At 39.7% G+C, this 20,468-nt stretch overlaps 1 protein-coding gene across 1 annotated transcript; it reads left to right on the forward strand.

Moving 5' to 3' along the window:
• Window positions 1-507: 507 nt before the first annotated feature.
• LOC117656330 (vomeronasal type-2 receptor 26-like) lies at window positions 508-14,327 on the forward strand. Its single transcript, XM_087893228.1, has 4 exons — window positions 508-704; window positions 1,520-1,811; window positions 10,235-10,343; window positions 13,263-14,327. Exons 1-4 carry the CDS (start codon window positions 508-510, stop codon window positions 14,159-14,161), a joined length of 1,497 nt encoding a protein of 498 aa, XP_087749354.1. The 3' UTR covers window positions 14,162-14,327.
• Window positions 14,328-20,468: the final 6,141 nt, after the last annotated feature.

Below are 20,468 nucleotides of genomic sequence, written 5' to 3' on the forward strand. Positions count from 1 at the left end.
TTAAGCCTGTTTCATATCACTAAGCTCACTGATACAACATTTTTGGCATTTGCTTGTTTCAAAAAGAGTTGAACAAGTCGCTTATTTTCTCACCCAAAAACAAAATAATTATCTCTATAAGATAATTTTCCTAGGTACTTCAAAACATCAAAGAGGGCAAAGAAGGGTATTTAAATGAACAATCACCAAGGTATATATTAGGTTATAAAGTTGTTCTTGAACCCCAGGGAGTTTGGCACAAGAGGGAATAAGGGGTCTGTTAGATTCATTTCTTCAAGATCTCTCCCTTCTTTTCTTCTGCCACAGTATCTATTGAAACCCCAGTGATAAAACAAGATACAACTTTGACTCACTTGGATCTTCCGTTAGAAAATGATAGATCTTCTCATTTAGTTGCCTTCCCAGATCTAAACCTTGGATTAATCATTTGATTAATCATTGGAATCTACGCTTCTCTATGCATAGGATGGAAAACACATATATTTTCAGCTTTAATAAACAGAGAAGATGTTGTTCCTTCTGATGTTCTTGGGACACAAAGTAATTGCTCTCAGCTGCCCTGAAAATGATGTTTTGGCTGTCCCACACGAGTGGTACCATCCTGGTGATCTTGTCATCGGTGGGATATTGTCTCACATCATTTACCACAGTTATGAAACTGAATTTAAGGAGCATCCCTCTGTGGAACCTTTTGACTTACCAATGTAGGATTTCCCCCCCTTTTTCTAATCTTAATCAGATTTTCAAAAATTGCTTAAATGAGTAAAAGTTCATTTTACTCTGAAGTAGAAGTAGTTCCATATGGAATCTAAACATTCTCCATGTTTCAAATAAATGTAGTCGTGGGGTAGAAATAGATTGGGTTGTTGTTGTTTTTTACATCACATTAAAGTCTTTCTCATGAAATGAATGACACTTTGGTGTAATATGTTTTGGAAGAACATTTAGTGAGTGTAAGGATAGTCTCAGGGCCTTAGCTCGGCATTCCATCTGAGCACCAATGGGGGAGCAGAGAGATTAAACTCCATGGTAGAACAGTACTTGAGGTGCTAATCGAACTACCAGCAGTCCAATGGAGCTGACCTTCTGCCATTCACAGAGATTGCTTACAATAATGCTGTTCACAGTAGCACAGGGTCCTAACAAAACATACAACAAATAACACCTCCTGAATCAATTCATATTCTTTTTTGTGCTAAACTGGGAGAAATAAATGGGGTACCTTAAAAAAAAAAGCAGTAACTAATTTTATTTGTTATAATACATCACTGTTGCAAGCAATAATTGCAAACTGTCTAAAAAGTACAAAATATTTGGGAGTAGATAGGCGTTGCAAATCATGGGAATACTATGGAAAAAAAAGATCAATTTGAACTTTGGGTAAATCATTGACTTTTTTAGAAAGGCTATTATGTTCCTAGCTCCAACAGAGCCAGAATGGATTTTTATTCATAGAGAAGTAATGTCGCCTTACAATAATTGTCACTTTTTTCAATGGGTTTATTTAAATTATTTGTAGTGTAATAATCAAATTCTACCAGCACATCCTTGCCTTGGCCTTTGCTGTGAAGAAGATCAATGAGGACCCTCAGATCTTACCTAACGTCACCCTTGGGTTCCACATCTATGACAGTTATCACAATCCTAGGATGACCTATCGCACCACTCTGGATTTGCTTTTCAAATCTCAGGAATTTTATCCAAACTACAAATGTGATAACCAGAAGAATCTCATGGCCATCATTGGAGGGTTAGGTTCTGCTACTTCACATTATATGGATGAAATTGTAAGTTCCTTCAAGATTCCACAGGTAAATATGTATGGCTGGGGAGAAAAATTCTATATGTGTTTTTTTTTTTTTGTTTGTTATTATGGCATAATTCCTGATCATCAGTTATAAGACTTAGATTTATATTTCAAATTTCTGTAGGATGTAAGATAGAGTACTTAGCACTTTTTGGGGGAAACTACAATGCAAACCTAGAAGTGAATGTCCCAAAATATTCAGGATCATCCATATCTAAGGGAACATTTAATATAGTTCTCTCTGCTCCTATTAAAAACCATTGATCTATTATATGTGTTTGAAATGATTCCAGGAAATTCCATCCTATATTTAGAGGAATTCCAGGAAAAAAAAAACATTCCTGTCAGAATTGCCATCTCCCACCTGCACATGGCATCCACCCTCTCAATTCCTGGCAAATAGATGAGGAAGAGTAGAGGTAGTGACAGATTTTATTTTCCTGCGCTCCAAGATCACCGCAGATGAGGACTACAGCCAAGAAATTAAAAGAAGCTTGCTCCTGGGGAGGAAAGCCATGGCAAATCTAGACAGCATACTAAAAAGCAGAGACATCATCCTGCCAACAGAAGTGTGTATAGTCAAGGCTATGGTTTTCCCAGTTGCAATGCATGGCTGTGAAAGTTTGACCAAAAGAAAGGCTGAGTGCCAAATAATTGAGGCTTTTGAAGTATGGTGCTGGAGAAGACTCTTGCAAGTTCCTTGCACTGCAAGGCAATCAAACCAGTCAGTCCTAGAGGAGATCAACCCTGACTGCTCTTTGGAAGGCCAGATCCTGAAGAGGAAACTGAAATACTTTGGCCACCTAATGAGAAGGAAGGACTCACTGGAGAAGAGCCTAATGCTGGGAACGTTTGAGGGCAAAGGAAGAAGGGGACGACAAGGTGGCTGGATGGAGTCACTGAAGCAGTAGGCATGAGCCTAAATGGACTCCAGAAGATGGTAGAGGACAGGAAGGCATGGAGGAACGTTGTCCATGGGGTCACAATGGGTCAGACATGACTTCTCAACTAACAGCAACAACAACCTGCACATTGCTATTGCTCAGTGCCAGTCTGTCATGAACTGTCAGTGGAAGAAGCTGTTTAGGAGTTGGGTGGGTGGGAAGACTAACTATTCACCATAACTACTCAAGGTCAGACAGCTGGGAATGGCATTCAGTTGCATACCGGCAAGACCCAGTGGAAGAGACCCAGTGGAAGAGACCCTTTTCAGAAGAGACTGTTAACCCTGAAGTTAGCCTAACTGTGGCCATTTTTTCCTTGTAGCTTTTCTCTATGGAGATTTCTCTTCTCACTGCTTCAGGGCTGACACAGCCTGGAGCTAAGGGGCCAGGGAGTGGGGTATAGAGATAGCTGGGGTATTGTAGCCTAAATAAAATTCTTTCCCCTGGAAATCAAGGATGTTGGTGCAGGTGAGGTCACCTAGCAACTGGACTACATGCTCATTGGACCATGTGATTCGGGGGGGAAGTGACAAATTTTTGCTTTTAATTGAGTGTAAAACTGGTGAGAACTTAGAACCGGTTTTCCATCAAGTCTCTGGAACCAGTTACCTCCTGAGATCCGGACCACCCCCACCCTATTGGCCTTCCCAAAAGCGGTGAAGACCTGGCTTTTCCGGTAGGCCTGGGGCCGTTGATCTCGCTGTTGCGATCGTGTGAGATCCGGCCGTGAATGGTGTGAATGGGTTTTAATGTTTTAATTTTTAAATGTTTTTATAATGGTTTTTTGAACGCATTGTAAGCGGCCCTGAGTCTTCAGAGAAAGGCGGCATATAAATTGAAATAATTAAATTAAATTAAATTAAATTAAGTCTTTGCCAATTTGATATATCCCAATAAAATGTTCTTTGAGGAATACGCCTGCCTGGGAGTTCTTATTGAATGGGATGTATTACCTGGAACCTTGACAGAGACTGGACAGCCACTTATCTCATATTGTATAAGGTCTCCTCCTTGAGCAGGGTTTTGGACTAGAAGATGACCAGCTCTATTCTGATTGATTGATTGTTTCCAAAACACTTCAATTGTATATGATTGGACAATGGGAAACCAACAGTGGGAAGTGATACAGGGGAGGGAAGTTAAACTTAGAGATTTTGGCAAACAAACCTCAGTTCTGGCTTTGCTCTACTGTAATTCTCTTGACTTCTAATAAAACTGTACCTTTTGCAACAAATGGAAACAAGGATCGTTTAACTTAGGAGTCGAAGCAGAGGCAGCCAACTCAGGAAACTCAGGCTGCCCAAGGAGCTGTTGATTCAGTTCTACAGAGGAATTATTGAATCTGTCATCTGCACCTCTAGAACTGTCTGGTTTGGCTCTGCAACCCAACAAGACAGACACAGACTTCAGAGGATAATTAGAACTGCAGAAAAAACAATGGCTACCAATCTGCCTTTCATTGAGGACCTGTATACAATCCAGAAAGAGGGCTGTGAAAATATCTACAGACCCCTCACATCCTGGACATAAACTGTTTTAACTTCTACCCTCAAAACAACGCTATAGGGTACTGCACAACAGAATAACTAGACACAAGGATAGTTTTTCCCCCATGCCATCACTCTGCTAAACAACTAATTCCCACAACACTGTCAAACTATCTAGAAAGGCAGCATTATTCTCATCTTCCCTATTACCTATCACCTTATCTGCTTATGACTATAACTAAATTGCTTGTATCTTACAATTTATACCGATTACTTAGTATCCTAGTATGATTTATATTGATTGTTTATTTAGTACCCATGACTATCACTAAGTGTTGTATCCAATAGTGGGTTTGAATTTCAGCCACTCAAAATTGAACTTTTTGGTGCTCATGGGTGTGCGCGCACTCATGTGCATGCACAGAGATGTCCAGGCGTGTGAGCGGAGCCTCCCACCAGTGCCGCTACAGGTTCACCCAATCCGGGGTGAACCTGTAGCAACCCACCACTGTTTATATCTAATGTTTTATGATGAATGAATTTTTACAATGACTATGATAATGATCTATCCCTATTGTTGTATGTATACTGTGCTTATGCACTGGAGACAAATTCCTTGTGCGTCTAATAACACTTGGCCAATAAAGAATTCTAAGCAGAGGCAGTGCTGACACTTCCTTAGATACATGTCATGATTCCTTGAAATGGAAAAATCACATCAAGAGCTAACAACTGAACAGAATATTATTCTGCTTTCTTTTAGCTGACCTACGGCTCATTAGCCCAAGAGGAATTTCAGACCAGTAAGCGATCTTCACTTTATTTCATGGTCCCAAAAGAGGACCATCAGTACATTGGGATTGTCCAACTGCTTCATCACTTCAGCTGGACATGGGTTGGTATTTTTGCTGTAAATAACAACAATGGAGAAAATTTCTTACAGAAAATGGAGCCCTTACTTTCACAGAATGGCATCTGCTCATCATACATACAAAGGCTTTCACCAGTTGTCAATTTGGAACACTACCAAGAACTTTATCGTCAAATAACTAGTACTTTCCTTAATTTGATGAATAGCAAAACCAATACAATTCTTCTCTATGGAGAATCATCAATAATAATGACTCTCAAAGCTGATACTTTTCCACTAGATCCCGAAAGCAAGGAAATTGCATTGTTTAGAAAGGTGTGGATCATGACTGCACAGATTGATTTTGTATTATCAGGCCTTCAAATCACGTGGGATCTCCAGACGTTCCATGGGGCCCTTTCCTTCACTGTTCATTCAACAGCAGTTGCAGGTTTCAAGGAGTTTCTTCAGACCATAAATCCTCTTTCAGACAAAAGAGATGGGTTTCGGCAGAATGTTTGGGAACAATCATTTGATTGTTCTTTTCCAAAACCAGAATTACAAGGAATGGACAATACTCAGTGTACTGAGGAGATGAAGCTGGAGGATCTTCCTGGACCTTTCTTTGAAATGGAAATGACTGGCCAAAGCTACAGTGTCTACAATTCTGTTTATGCTGTGGCTCATGCTTTGCAAGCTCTACTCATGCCAGGGTTCAATAGGAGAAAAACTATGAAGGGTAAAAAAACTGACTTTCCAGATCTGCAAGCTTGGCAGGTATTCTCTCTGCATTGGACAGGGTTTGTTTGTCTATTTTTATTGTAAAGAGCATTTTGATGTAGAATCATGTTTCCAACCCAGTGTCGAAAGTCTTTCTATTTTATTCTTGTAGAATCAAGTTAATCTATGATCATTGAGAAGCTAATCTATGATCATTGAGAAGCTACTATATAAACCATGATTAATATTAAATCACAATTAAAGGATAATGATGTTAATAGGGTTTATGTAGGAACTCATCATGGTTTGCACAGAAAGAGAGGGTTAAAATGAAGTCACTTGATCACTTCCATTTTGGCATCTCCCAAAATAACCAATACCCAAGTTACTTCTCTTTCGCTCATGAATAGAATAGAATAGAATAGAACAGAACAGAACAGAACAGAACAGAACAGAACAGAACAGAACAGAACATAATTCTTTATTGTTCAAGTGTGATTGGACATACAAGGAATTTGTCTTTGGTGCATATGCTCTCAGTGTACATAAAAAGACAAGATACGTTCATCAAGAATCATAAGGTACAAACTTAATGATAGCTATAGGGTACAAATAAGCTATCAAATCATATTAAGAAACAATCAGTATAAATTGTAAGGATTTAAGCAACAAGGTTACAGTCATACAGTCATAAGTGGAAGAAGATGGGTGATGGGAACGATGAGAAGGTTAATAGTTGAGAATAGTAGAAAAATAGAACTTTTAAGGTGGAGTAAATGAGCATTCTGTTACTATCACAACTCAAGAGGAATGTATGAGATGGACTCCTTTTCAGTTGTGTCTTCATCAAATTTGTCCGTCCCGGGTTTCAAAATAGATGGGTACCAATTAAAGAAGGAAAAGATGAGGATAAGATCAGATACTGTCTAGATTTAATTGTTTCTTTTTTTAAAAAAAAATAGTGATTTTACATCATCTTCAAGAGACTGCTTTGGTTCTTTGATGTTGCTTTTTATCATTCCCCAAAATAATATGTATTTAATAATAGAATAGATCTGTACATATACATGAGTGGTGCGGTGGCCTAGAGGTGGAGCTCTCGCCTCACAATCAGGAGGCTGTGAGTTCGATCCTAGGTAGAGGCAGATATTTCTCTCTGTCTGACCACAATGAGAATATATCTGCTGAACAAAACTCCGCATTGGTGACAGGAAGGGCATCCAGCCAGTAAACACTCAGTTCCATTCAGTTGCCCAGATTCCACCCTGCAAGGGATTATGGGACTGTTAAAAGAAGATGATGATCTGTACATATACATGCAATATTTACGATCTATTTCTAGTTTTATTCATTTGATAATTGTTACAAAAATGGGAAGAATATGTGAACAAAACCTGAATATGATGGTCTATTCTCCATTATTATCCTTTCAACTCCCTCTCTTTTTCATTCTCTGTCAATTAGCTCCATTCATTTCTTCAAGGCATTTCTTTTAACAATTCAGCCGGAGAGACAATATTCCTGAATGACAAAGGAGAAGCAATGGGTGGATTCGACATCATTAATTTCATCCCTTTTCCAAACAGATCCTTTCAGAGAGTTAGAGTTGGAAACGTAGGTCCTCATGCTCCAAAAGGGAAGGAATTATTCATTGATGAAGACAGGATTGTCTGGCATCCAGCTTTTAATCAGGTAAGGGCACATTTAATAGACTATATTGAGATCCATTATGATACCAGGAAGAAGACTTTAAACTAAGACATCATGTCTTTATAAATCTAATTTCTCTTTCTGAAATAAAAAAAAATACCTATATTCTGTAGAAATGCTGACCATGTTCCAGCATTTACCCAAATTGATAAAAGGACTGTCAGGGTTCTGATGGATGATCTAATTAAATCATGAGCCTCGAGCCAAGCTTCAAAAGTAATCGAGTTATTTATTAGGAGCTTCATGCTGGCATGTTCCAAGTAAAGCCAACTCTTTTTTTATATATAAAAGTTGTTTTTATTTTTTTTAGACAAACACACATACAAACATACAATGCATTTTCTTTGAACAGAGTGTTTGGCCGGTTCACAAGTTTAAACAATATTTTGTCATTTCAATTAAATTTACAATTTCTATATTTCCTTTTTGCCATAGGTATTCCTTACCTAATTTTTTTTAAAAAAAACCCAATAGTACCGTTCATTCTCATCTCTAATCTTAATCTTAATCAAATTCAATTTTTCGCTTCTATCTATATTATTGTCATCTATTTTTATATCTATCTTCACATTGGTTGGTTATGTAACATTACAATTGTTGAATATAAATCCAACATTTGAGTATAAATCAGTTAATTATATAACTATCTTTTTTTTGTATATTAATCAGTATGAACATAAATCTTCCAATTATTTTCATGCAATCCAATTTCTTACAAGTCAATTAGTTATATTTGCCAATAGTAATAAACCAAATAATTTCCCCTCTTATGTTACTCATTAAACTCTCCCAATAAAACAAATAGTTTTGCCCATATAATCCTCCAAATCACAATTTATTCATTTCTACAAAAATTCAAAAAAAGAGAAAAACTTGTCATTATTTAGATTTCAAAGATACTAAATTATTAATCATTTCATTTTTACAATCGTATGGTTTCCCATTTGTTTCTTACTACTGAAAGAGAAAGATGTTATATATATTTAGTATTGAAATATGAATATTATTTATTATTAGTTTGATTTATATATACCACCGTTCCCCGGAGACTCAGGGTGCCTTACAATGCATTAAGCAATAGCCTTCATACTTTTGTATATACCTGTTTAGTAGGGCTTTTTGGACCACCCCTGAGCGGTGTTCTATTTTATACAAGGTCAGCTTATTGCCCCCACAAACTGGGTCCTCATTTTACCTACCTCGAAAGGATGGAAGGCTGAGTCAACCTTGAGAATTGAACTCTCAGTAATTGCAGGCAGCTGGCAGCTAAGTACTAATTTAACAGTGTTGTGGCTCTGTTGCCTGAGCCTGGGCTATCGACAGATGCAGACTCTGAGAGCGAGGGAGAGGAGTTGGCAAGGCCTCCCTCTCCAGGACCCTCCTCTCTGGCAATGCCTCCGGAGGACACCGAAGGCCAAGAGATAGGCCCAGAGCCAAGCACGTCCCCGCAGCCACAGGTGGACAGCGACGAAGGAGATAAGTGCTGGCTGGATCCTCGATAGTGGCGCAGGGAGAAGCGTGCGCAGCAGAGGGGAAGGCGTGCCAGAGATTAGCTGAGTCACTGGACCATACCCCACAGGGTATAAATGTGGGTGTGGTGGCCGGTTCAGTTTGTGACGAGCAAAAACTAGAAATAATCCATGATCTCTGCGTTACTGGACTTCTGCCTGCCTTGTCGGACTGCATTTGGACTAATCCTTGTATTGCTGAAACTTTGCCTGCTTTATTGGAATGCTTGCAGTCTAATCTTTGTTTTGTGTGAGTAAAGTCTGAATTGGCAGCTAGCCACTCGGTTGCTGCCAGCTTTATCTTCAAAGACTTTGTCATGTGGCTTATTAACTCCGGGCCGTCTGTGGGGGTGTGTGTGTGGGACGGGGACCGAACAAACAGCAGCAGTTTAGTCCACTGCACCATCAAAGCTCTTCCAAGTATAGTAGCAAGTGAAGCCAACTCTGACCCCACGTAAGTAACACCCCAATCAGGACCCTGTTTCCCCACTCCCTCCAGGGTGTGTCATTAATCACATTTGCCAACAGAACAATTTTGCAGGCTGTAGAGATCACTCCCCTCCAGCCACTGTTGGTAACCCTGAGAGACAGCCTTGAGAGAGATATGTCTGGAATGTACTTCTGTTTTTGGCTGCCATGCTGCTTTGTCAGTTTCCCATTCCCCTTGCCTATAGCAACTCGAGAGCAGGCCAGGGATGCTTTACGAGTTGACAAGGACATTACAGATATTTATATTTCCATATTGCATTTCCATTTGAAATCATGGGTGGGGGGGTCACATTTAATTGACTGTACCACAATCCCATATATTGAACATAGTCTCTTTTGAAATCTAATTTTGGTTTTTGACTGGAGAAAATGGCATATTTTGTACAAATGCTGTCCATGATCAAGCATTTACAATTTTAAAAAAATATTACAAGGAAAAGCCAGATTTTCATATTTGAATTTCCCCTTGAAATCACAGGAGTCACATTGTTTCCATAAGGTTCATGCCACACTAATTTATTTACTGATTCCTGTTGCACAACCTTTGTAATTTCAACATCTTTTTAAAGGATAGCATAAATCCAACTAGATAAGATTCAGTAATCCTTTTGGAAGGCAAGTATTCTTTTTTTCCACAAAGCAGGTAATTTGGAACTGTTTTAAAAACCTCCCTTTTCAAAAGCATTTATGTTTATCACCAGGTTCTTCCATTTTCTCAGTGTAATGATCATTGCTCCCCTGGATACTGGAAGAAAGATTTTGAAGGAAAACCATTCTGTTGCTACGACTGTGTTCCCTGCCCAGAAGGAAAGATTTCAAATCAGACTGGTAAGTTGGATATTCCACCAAATTTTCCATTATACACAGTCCAGCAAAGTGTAACAAGCTTCATATAATTAGTAGTTTTATGAGTCCTTCAGGGCCGGGATGAAATCCAATTTTATTCCTTACCGGTTCTGTGGGTGTGGCTTGTTGGGTGTGGCAGGGGAAGGATACTGCAAAGTCTCCATTCCCTCCCCTCCTGGGGGAAGGATGTTGCAAAATCTCCATTCCCACCCTACTCTGGGCCCAGCCAGAGGTGGTATTTGCTGGTTCTCCGAACTACTCAAAATTTCCGCTACCAGTTCTCCAGAACTTGTTAGAACTTGCTGGATTTCACCCCTGCTTCAAGGTGAACTATCATTTCTTTACCTGTGCATCACAATCTGTTGTTTAAGAAACATTGCCCATAAAATTCTGCCAGATACTCTTTCCTTTAAATGTAAATGTGTTTGTATGTGTTTGTGTGTATGTATGCCTGTATGTGTGTACATACACATACACACACATATCCATTGAGCGATAGATTTTATATCTATAATTATTGTTAAGAAATAACCCTTGAGTAGCAAGGGTGTGCACATGAAAGTGGTTGAGAGTAGTTATGAATAAGCACAGTCACCACACAGATACACTGAGTTGTGTTATAGTTTACACAGTCCAATAAATAAAGTCTTCATACCAGTTGTATTAATCATACACAGTAAACAGTTCTTCTAGAGTTGCAAACAGTAAGACAGTAAGTTAGATAGAGATATCAGAGAACAAGCTCCTGTTTCTAGCTCCCTCTTAAGGACATTGGCAATAGAGTTAACCAATCTGTACATAGTATGGTGCAATACAGCAGTCTTAAAGCTATGCAATACAATACAATATAATGCAAACATACATTGATGGTTTATATATTGCCAACCCAACAAGTTAGTTAATAATCATATTCCTAGCCATTATGTATTTACTTTTCACATGGTCAACCTTATTTGCATTATCCCAAAGGTGGTTTTCCAAAAGGCAATTGGACTTTCTTTATTTTTTCGTGAAGATGTTTTGCTTCTCATCCAAGAAGCCTCTTTAGTTTGTTGTAAACTGTTGTAAACAGAACTGAAGAAGCTTCTTGGATAAGAAGCAAAACCTCTTCAAGGAAAAAGAAAGGAAAAGTTCAGTTCACTTTTTAAAAAACCACCTGGGACAACCATGAACTGGGAATCTCCGTAGACACTCCTTTGCGTTAGTTGTTCATTTCGTCAAAGTTCTTCACTCAGCAAACAAATTATCATGATTTTTATAAATTCGGGATATATTAAGCACTTTTTAAAAAGTATCTTGGTGTTACCTGACTTACATTATCATCTGTATTAATATGTGGAGACTCAAGAAAGAATGCAGAGAAGAGCAACAAAGATGATTAGGGGACTGGAGGCTAAAACATATGCAGGAACTGGGTATGTCTAGTTTAATGAAAAGAAGGACTAGGGGAGACATGATAGCAGCCTTCCAATATCTCAGGGGCTGCCACAAAGAAGAGGGAGTCAAACTATTATGCAAAGCACCTGAGGGTAAGACAGAAACAATGGGTGGAAACTAATCAAGGAGAGAAGCAACTTAGAACTAAGGAGAAATTTCCTGACAGTTAGAACAATTCATCAGTGGAACAACTTGCCTCCAGAAGTTGTGAATGCTCAAACACTGGAAGTTTTTAAGAAGATATTGAATAACCATTTGTCTGAAGTGCTGTATGGTTTCCTGCCTAAGCAGGGGGTTGGACTGGAAGACCTCCAAGGCCCCTATTCAGGTTATTCTATTCTATTCTATTCTATTCTATTCTATTCTATTCTATTCTATTCTATTCTATTCTATTCTATTCTATTCTAATCTATTCTATCTTCATCACCTGTGATGAAATATAACCCTTTTAAGTCCAAGTAAGCATATTTACTATTTGAGTGGGAGATCCAGCAGCCATTTAAAATGTGGTGGAGTAGATTGGGCATTAATTTTTTTTTTTTAATTTGATTTATATGCCGCCCTTCTCCGGAGACTCAGGGCGGCTTACAATGTGCTCAGCAATAGCCTTCATCCTTTTGTATATTTATACAAAGTCAGCTTATTGCCCCCACAAACTGGGTCCTCATTTCACCTACCTTAGAAAGGATGGAAGGCTGAGTCAACCTTGAGCCTTGGCGAGATTCGAACCCTGCAGTAATTGCAGGCAGCTGGTCTTAATAAGCTTAATAACAGGGTGCCTTAAACCCCTGTAGTACCAAGGCTCTTTAGAACATAGAATGACAGAGTTGGAAGGGATGAACTTTCCCAGTCCAACCCTTGCTTGAGCAGGAAGCCCGATATCATTTATGACAAGTGGGTGTACAGCCTCTTCCTAAAATCCTCCAGTGATACAGTAGAGCACCAGAGGTGGGATTCAGCCGGTTCGCACCGGTTCAGACGAACCGGTAGCAGCGAATGCAGGTGGACCCACCTACCCGCCCACCTGCCTCAACTCAATATCGGGCTATTTAGGCATGTGCAGAAGGTGTATGAGTGAGCAAAGTGCATGCCCAAAAGGCCAGGCGCATGTGCGGACAGCACGGGCATGCAAAACGAGCAGGTGGGAGGGTGATACACCAGTGGTAATGGTAAGTGAAACCCACCCCTGTAGAGCACTCACAACTTTAATTATGGGGAAAGGTCGGATTGTCTATAATAAAATACATTTAAAAATTCTTGAAACAACTGAACTTGAAAGAATAAGTACCATTCCCACTGAATTTCCATTGATGACAATGCTAAATGAAACAATGAAAAAAAAAATCCTGCATATTGATAGAAACATGAGTGGAAACAATTCAAAATGAATAATACCCACTCAGAAACTATTTTTCAATAAGTTGGAATGCCTAGATGACAAATTTCCTTGATTTTTCTTCCCAGATATGGATGACTGTCTTGAGTGTTCAGAAGATCATTATCCAAATGAAGAAAAGAATGGATGTATCCTGAAACCAATAGTGTTTTTAACCTTTGAAGAAACTTTAGGAATTGGTTCAGCCTCAGCAGCTCTTTGTTTCTTCTTCTTGACATCTTGGGTACTTGGAACTTTTATTAAGCACAGGGATACTCCCATTGTCAAAGCCAACAATCGGTCACTCACCTACACCCTCCTTGTCTCTCTTCAAATATGTTTTCTCTCCTCTTTGCTCTTCCTCAGCCAACCTGGCAAACTGACCTGCCTTCTCCGACAATCAACATTTGGTATCACCTTCTCAGTGGCCATTTCTAGTGTCCTGGCCAAAACCATCACCGTGGTTGTTGCTTTCATGGCCACTAAACCAGGATCTCAGATGAGGAAATGGGTGGGGAAAAGATTGGCTCTTTCTACTGTCCTTTCCTGCTCTCTCTTCCAGGTATGTATTTGTATCCTTTGGTTGTCAACATCACCTCCATTCCCTGAGTTGGACAAGCACTCAGCGCTCCAAGAAATGATTTTACAATGCAATGAGGGGTCATCTTTCTTCTTTTATTGTGTCTTGGGCTACATGGGAATGTTGGCCATCGCCAGCTTTATTGTGGCTTTCCTTGCCCGTAAATTACCTGATAGTTTTAATGAAGCCAAGTTCATCACCTTCAGCATGTTGGCCTTTTGCAGTGTGTGGATCTCCTTCTTTCCAGCCTATCTGAGCACAAAAGGCAAAGCCATGGTAGCTGTGGAGGTCTTCTCCATCTTGTCCTCCAGTGCTGCATTACTGGGATGCATATTTTTGCCAAAATGCTACATCATTATTTTGCGGCCACAGCTCAACCACAGGGAGCAACTCATAAAGAAGAATTAGCATATTGTGTGATATTTTTGGTTCAGAGAAATTCCTGAAAAAAAGGAATAGAAAGACAGTTTGCTATTCTCAGGAAATATATAATTAAAGAACAATTTATGTAGAATATTTTTGATTATTAAGATATATTATTGCTCATTTCAAAATAAATGCTCATTTTCCTGCAATTTCACTAGATTCCAAGATTCTTCAACCTAATCCTTTGTCCCTTTCAACACACCTGTTGAATTTCACTATCATAATGTAACTTTTTTGGTTGCTATTAGTGTATTTCAGTTATTGTCTTAAACTATGTCCAAAGTTTGCAGAGACATTTTCATGGTTTTTCATACTTTCAATCTGCTTTCAATCAGCCCTTTATGGTACTCTCGTCCGGCTCGAATTCTTCGGCAGAGACTAAACACTTACAGGTATCATAAAACACAGGAAGCACCTCATAAAGAGGAATTAGCATTCCATGTGTTTTTTCTCACTAGAAAAAACTGCTAGTAAAAATGAATAGCAATAGCAATAGCACTCAGACTTACTGTATATACTGCTTGACAGTGCTTTACAACCCTCTCTAAGCGGTTTACAGAGTCAGCATACTGCCCCCATCAATCTGGGTCCTCATTTTACCCACTTCGGAAGGATGGAAGGCTGAGTCAGCCTTGAGCCTGGTGAGATTTGAACTGCCAAACTGCAGGCAGCCGGCAGGCAGCAGAAGTAGCCTGCAATACTGCACTCTAACCACTGCACCACCATGGCTCAATTAGAATAGAAAGTCCCAGTGATAATTACTTAAGGATCTCATTTAAATAATATGTTACCACATTTTAATAAAATGGAAAAATGAATTGAAGTACCTACTGAAGTAGCTAGAGCTATTTTCTGTTGCTGATCAATTGAACTTAGAGCATACAAAACATTTGCTAGACAAATTCTCGAATACAGCTCATCTGTCTGGAACCCAACTGCATACTGAACATTAGTACAATTGAGAGAGTCCAGAGATATTTCACGAGAAGAGTCCTCCACTCCTCTGTTCACAACAGAATACCTTATGCCATCAGACTCCAAATTTTGGGCTTAGACAATTTAGAACTACAACGCCTTTGGTCTGACCTAAGCATGGTACATAAAATTATCTGCTACAATGTCCTACCTGTCAATAACTACTTCAGCTTCAACCACAACAATACACAATCACACAATAGATACAAACTTAAGGTAAACCGTTCCAAACTCGATTGCAGAAAATACGACTTCAATAACAGAATGGTCAATGCCTGGAATGCACTGCCTGACTCTGTAGTTTCTTCCCCAAACCCCCATAACTCTAACCTTAGACTGTCTACTGTGGACCTCACCCCATTCCCAAGAGGGCATCCATAAGCACACCACCGTTCCTACCGTCCCTGTCCTATTGTCTCCTTTTATTCGTATCCATTTCATGTATTTTATTCATATCCATTCCATGTATTCATAATTATGTTTATACTTATACCTGCTTGACAAAATGAATAAAATAAAATATGTGAAAATTTCACCTGTTCAAAAATTGATTTAAGTTGAATTTCAGGGAATGAACCTGATATTTGGGAGCCTTGCAATCAAGTGTATTCCTTTCATTCGGGTCTCTCTATAATTCAAATTCAATTTTCTAAATGGACATAGGTTTATGCATAGGCTTCTACTGTGGGAAGTAAGAAAGAGTTTTTAAAAAATTCATATCATGTATTTCTGATCTAAATCTTAGAGTTGGGTTGGAACTGATATTAAAGATAAAGCAGTCCAACTCCCTCTAGCTCATCTCAGACAGCTATTATACCTGTGTCCCACCTCAGCTACTTTTCTTTGCACTCCCATTTTTCATTTCTTTTGATTTTTGATTTAAGGACATTGTGATCCAAACTATACCCCTCCCTTTTTTTAAAAAGCATTTTTTTCTACAACCTCCTTGCCTGAAGAAGTTGTAGAAAAAAAAGTTTTTAAAAGCCTCTGACGATCAGGCAACTCAGCTGGGATCGTCAGAGCTTTTTAAAAGCATTTTTTTTACAACCTCTGCGGCCGAAGAGGTTGTAGAAAAAATGCTTTTAAAAGTTTAAAAAAAAAAGGTGGCCACGCCCACCCAGTCACATTAACACCCCCCCCACCAAGCCACGCCCACAGAACTGGTAGTAACAATTTTTACATTTCACCACTGAGCTACACAAAAGCATGTCATTCCCATGCCATTAAAGACTATGCATGTTGCTTATGTCTTATTAAAATTCACATGAATAATCAGTCTTAATTCATTCTAGTGGAGCTGGTTGGATTTTTGTAGAGTTGGTTTTGTTATCTTCACCTTAGGCTGAATTTTAGTGGCTGAGTTCACTGTTTTGATGTTCAAACAGTTAGTTAGAATAGAGCTAGAAGGGATCTTTTTGGTCTTCTAGTCCAACCCCCTGCTCAATCAGGAGACCCTGTCCAATTTGAGACAAGTGGCTGTCCAGCCTCTTCTTAAAAACCTCCAGTGATGAAGTACCACAACTATTCCAACTGGTTCATTGTTCCCACTGTTAGGAAGTTTCTCCTTAATTCCAGGTTGCTTCTCCTCTTGATTAATTTCCATCCATTGTTTCTTGCCTTGCCTTGCTTTGCCGCCTCCTCCTCCTCCTCCTCCTCCTCCTCCTCCTCCTCCTCCTCCTCCTCCTCCTTCTGTAATTGGATACTCATATTCATAGCGATTTTGTTGACCAAATCTCCAGTTTCACACAGACTATTTGAGGATAATGTAGAGATTCAATATGAAGGCCTGCTTTTAAAGGGACTAATTTCACGATGATATTTGCATAGGCCCAGCAAGCTATAAAGTAACTCATAGAAAGCAAGGTTCAATTGCTTTCTGTTCTTTAACAGAGTCCAGGGAAAGTCTTCCTTCCTTCCTTCCTTCCTTCCTTCCTTCCTTCCTTCCTTCCTTCCTTCCTTCCTTCCTTCCTTCTTTTTCATGTCGCAATCCACAATCCAACCCGAATGCCTGTAGGAAAAGTGATACTTTCCCAGCCTTATGTCACCCATTCAGTTCTTTCAGCAAACATCTCCATACTTATTATCTTCTATTATAAAGTGTTTTGGAAAGGGCTTGGTTCATTTTGAGTCCATAATCATACATTTTAAAGAACTGTAGTTGAAGCACAGTGGCTCAAGTGGTTGGAATGCTGAGCAGGAGTTTAGCAAGAGTTTAGCAGATTAACAGAGTTGGAAGGAATCTTGTAGGTCATCTTGTCCAACCCTTGCTTTGACTCGAGTGCAAAAAGAAGAATAAGGATCAGATGGGAAGGCTTCTTTCATTTCTGGACTTCCTTTCTCTGGCTTCTGTTGTTTCAGTAGCTACTCACAAAATAGAGCTAATCTAGGAACGCAGGTGGGAAGTTCCGCTTCCTGGTATTTGGTTCTCTTGCATTTTCATATGACTAATTTCCCCAGATCTCCCATATGTCATACTTATCTAATCATTGTGTCACCCTACTAATAACATTCTTGATTTATGTGTAGTAGTAGTGAAATTGCCTCTGGCCTAATATCCAAAATTGAGTGAAGGGACAGAGATTTCAAAGAAAAGATAACAATAGCAATAGCACTTAGACTTACATACCACTTCACAATGGTTTATAGCCCTCTCTAAGAAGTTTATAGAGTCAGCATATTGGCCCCAAGAATCTGGGTCCTTATTTTACTGATCTTGGAACTATGGAAGGGTGAGTCAACCTTGAGCCAATAAGAATCGAACTGCTGACAGTTGGCAGAATTAGCCTGCAATACTGCATTCTAACCACTGCACCACCACAACTCTTACAAAGACCTGAGGAAGTACTAGAAATCACTGTTCTTCAATGCTGTAACCAGTTCAACCTCTTGGCCACCAAAGTCCATCAATATATTCCCTGTACCACTGTTCCCATCATCTGTTTGAACTCTGTTTGACCATGTTCTCTCATCTTGAGTAAATAGTTGAAATGAAAAGCAACTGAGAATTTTCGTTTAGGGGGCTGCTAGGAAAAAAAGGGGACGTGGTGGCTCAGTGGCTAAGACGCTGAGCTTGTCTATCGAAAGGTTGGCAGTTCAGCAGTTTGAATCCCTAGTGCTGGGTAACAGGGTAAGCCCCCGTTACTTGTCCCAGCTTCTACCAATCTAGCAGTTTGAAAGTACATAAAAAATGCAAGTAGAAAAATAGGGACCACCTTTGGTGGGAAGCTAACAGCGTTCCGTGCACCTTTGGCATTTAGTCATGCCAGGCACATGACCACAGAGACGTCTTCGGACAGGGCTGGCTCTTCGGCTTTGAAATGGAGATGAGCACCGCCTCCTAGAGTCAGGAAGTAGAGTAGCACATATGTGCAAAGGAAACCTTCACCTAGGAAAAAAGAGAATGGGAAGAAATGGAGAAAACAAAATTAAAGTCCAGCCAAATTGGACCAAAAAGAGATGAATGGATGTGGTAAAGGTTGAAAAAAGATGTGGAGACTCTAGAACGAGTGCAGAGAACAGCAACAAAGATGATTAGGGGACTGGAGATTAAAACATATGAAGAACAGTTACAGAAACTGGTCATGGCTAGTCTAGTGAAGAGAAGGTCTAGGGGAGACATGAACTGGGTTGTTGTTGTTAGTTGTGAAGTCGTGTCCGACCCAGTGCAACCCCATGGACAACATTCCTCCACCATCATCTGGAGTCCATTTAAGCTCACGCCGACTGCTTCAGTGACTCCATCCAGCCACTTCATTCTCTGTCGTCCCCTTCTTTTTTTGCCCTCAATCTTTCCCAGCATTAGGCTCTTCTCCAGTGAGTTCTTCCTTCTCATTAGGTATTTGAGTTTCATCTTCAGGATCTGGCCTTCTAAAGAGCAGTCAGGGTTGATCTCCTTTAGGACTGACCGGTTTCATCACCTTGCAGTCCAAGGGACTCACAGGAGTCTTCTCCAGCACCATAGTTCAAAAGCCTCGATTCTTTGGCACTGTTAGGTGTTTTGTGCCAGCCATGGCAGTTTCTTAAAAGGCCACCAGATGGGAGCAAAGAGGCACCTTTGATCCCACTGGTGGGTCAAGGGGCTCCGGCCCCTGCAGCCCCATTGGGGAGAGTTATTGGCCTTCCAGCCCCCTCACACACCTTGGTAAGGGAGGGGCCAAGGACCCCCATAAGAACCCCTGCACAGGGGCTGCTTTTTGGCTCCTGTTCTAGTTTCCTACGGGCATGATCCATGGGCTCAATCCAGGCATGGATGCCTCCATGCCAGGGAACTCATTTTCTCTACTTTATTCCTAAATAAAGATTTAACTTGATTGCATTCTTGCATGCTGCCTTTTCTTGGAAGCGCCCTCAATGAACCATCGATCTTCGTGAGATCCCTCACAGGCACTCAGTCCTCCTTATGGTCCAACTTTCACAACCATACATTGCAACTGGGAAAACCATAGCCTTGACTATGGCCAACACTTTTGTTGGCAGGGTGATGTCTCTGCTTTTTAGTATGCTGTCTAGATTGACCATAGCTTTCCTCCCTAGGAGCAAGCATCTTTTAATTTCTTGGCCGTGAAAAATAATACGAATTTCAAAAACCATGTTTATTTTGCATTGCCAACCTTCCCTATACATTTTATATGCAACTGTATAGGCATGTAGAAGTTAGCAACTAAAAAATAATAATAACTTCAGCCGTGTCTTCTCTGACCAAAAACAAAACAATTACCTCCTACAGGAATCACCAGATTTTTTTTAACTAGACAAAGACTTCACAGAAGGCTATTTCAATTCAACAACAATCAACAGATCTGTATGATTATAAAGTAATACTCGAACCACAACAATATTGGCACACGGGTTGGTTATCATGGTTGTGTCAGAGTCATTTGCGCTCTGTTCCCCTCTCCCAGAATATCTGTTCAAATCCTGATGCTACTGAAAAACAAATTTACACTCTCATAGATCTTCAAATAACAACGGTGGATTTTCTGATTAGATGCACTCTTAGATATACTGTAACTTTTGAATTAATCAATGGATTAACCATTGAAATAATACAAACTTTCCTATGGGATAGGATGGAAGACAGAAACATTTTGCCTGTAACAATAAAGTCAATATGTTGCACCTTTTGCTGTTCCTGGTGAAGAAAATAGTGACTCTGAGCTGCCCTGCAAGTGATGCTTTCCCTGTTCCACATGAGTGGTACCAGCTTGGTGACCTCGTCATTGGTGGGATGGTGTCCCACATCTTTTACAATTTTTATGAAATTAAATTTAAGGAACATCCTTGTATAAAACCTTATGACTTACCACTGTAAGGA

The sequence above is a fragment of the Pantherophis guttatus genome, chromosome 4 (genome assembly GCF_059756535.1).
Source record: "Pantherophis guttatus breed Tessera chromosome 4, ASM5975653v1, whole genome shotgun sequence".
In the NCBI taxonomy this organism is placed as follows: domain Eukaryota; kingdom Metazoa; phylum Chordata; class Lepidosauria; order Squamata; family Colubridae; genus Pantherophis; species Pantherophis guttatus.

Excerpts from the sequence above, each read along its gene's own strand:
- LOC117656330 (XM_087893228.1), top strand. The coding sequence starts at position 508 with ATGTTGTTCCTTCTGATGTTCTTGGGACACAAAGTAATTGCTCTCAGC. Across the intron at positions 705-1,519 it reads GAACCTTTTGACTTACCAAT|TGTAATAATCAAATTCTACC; the intron begins GTAGGATTTCCC and ends AATTATTTGTAG. Across the intron at positions 1,812-10,234 it reads GTTCCTTCAAGATTCCACAG|TGTAATGATCATTGCTCCCC; the intron begins GTAAATATGTAT and ends CCATTTTCTCAG.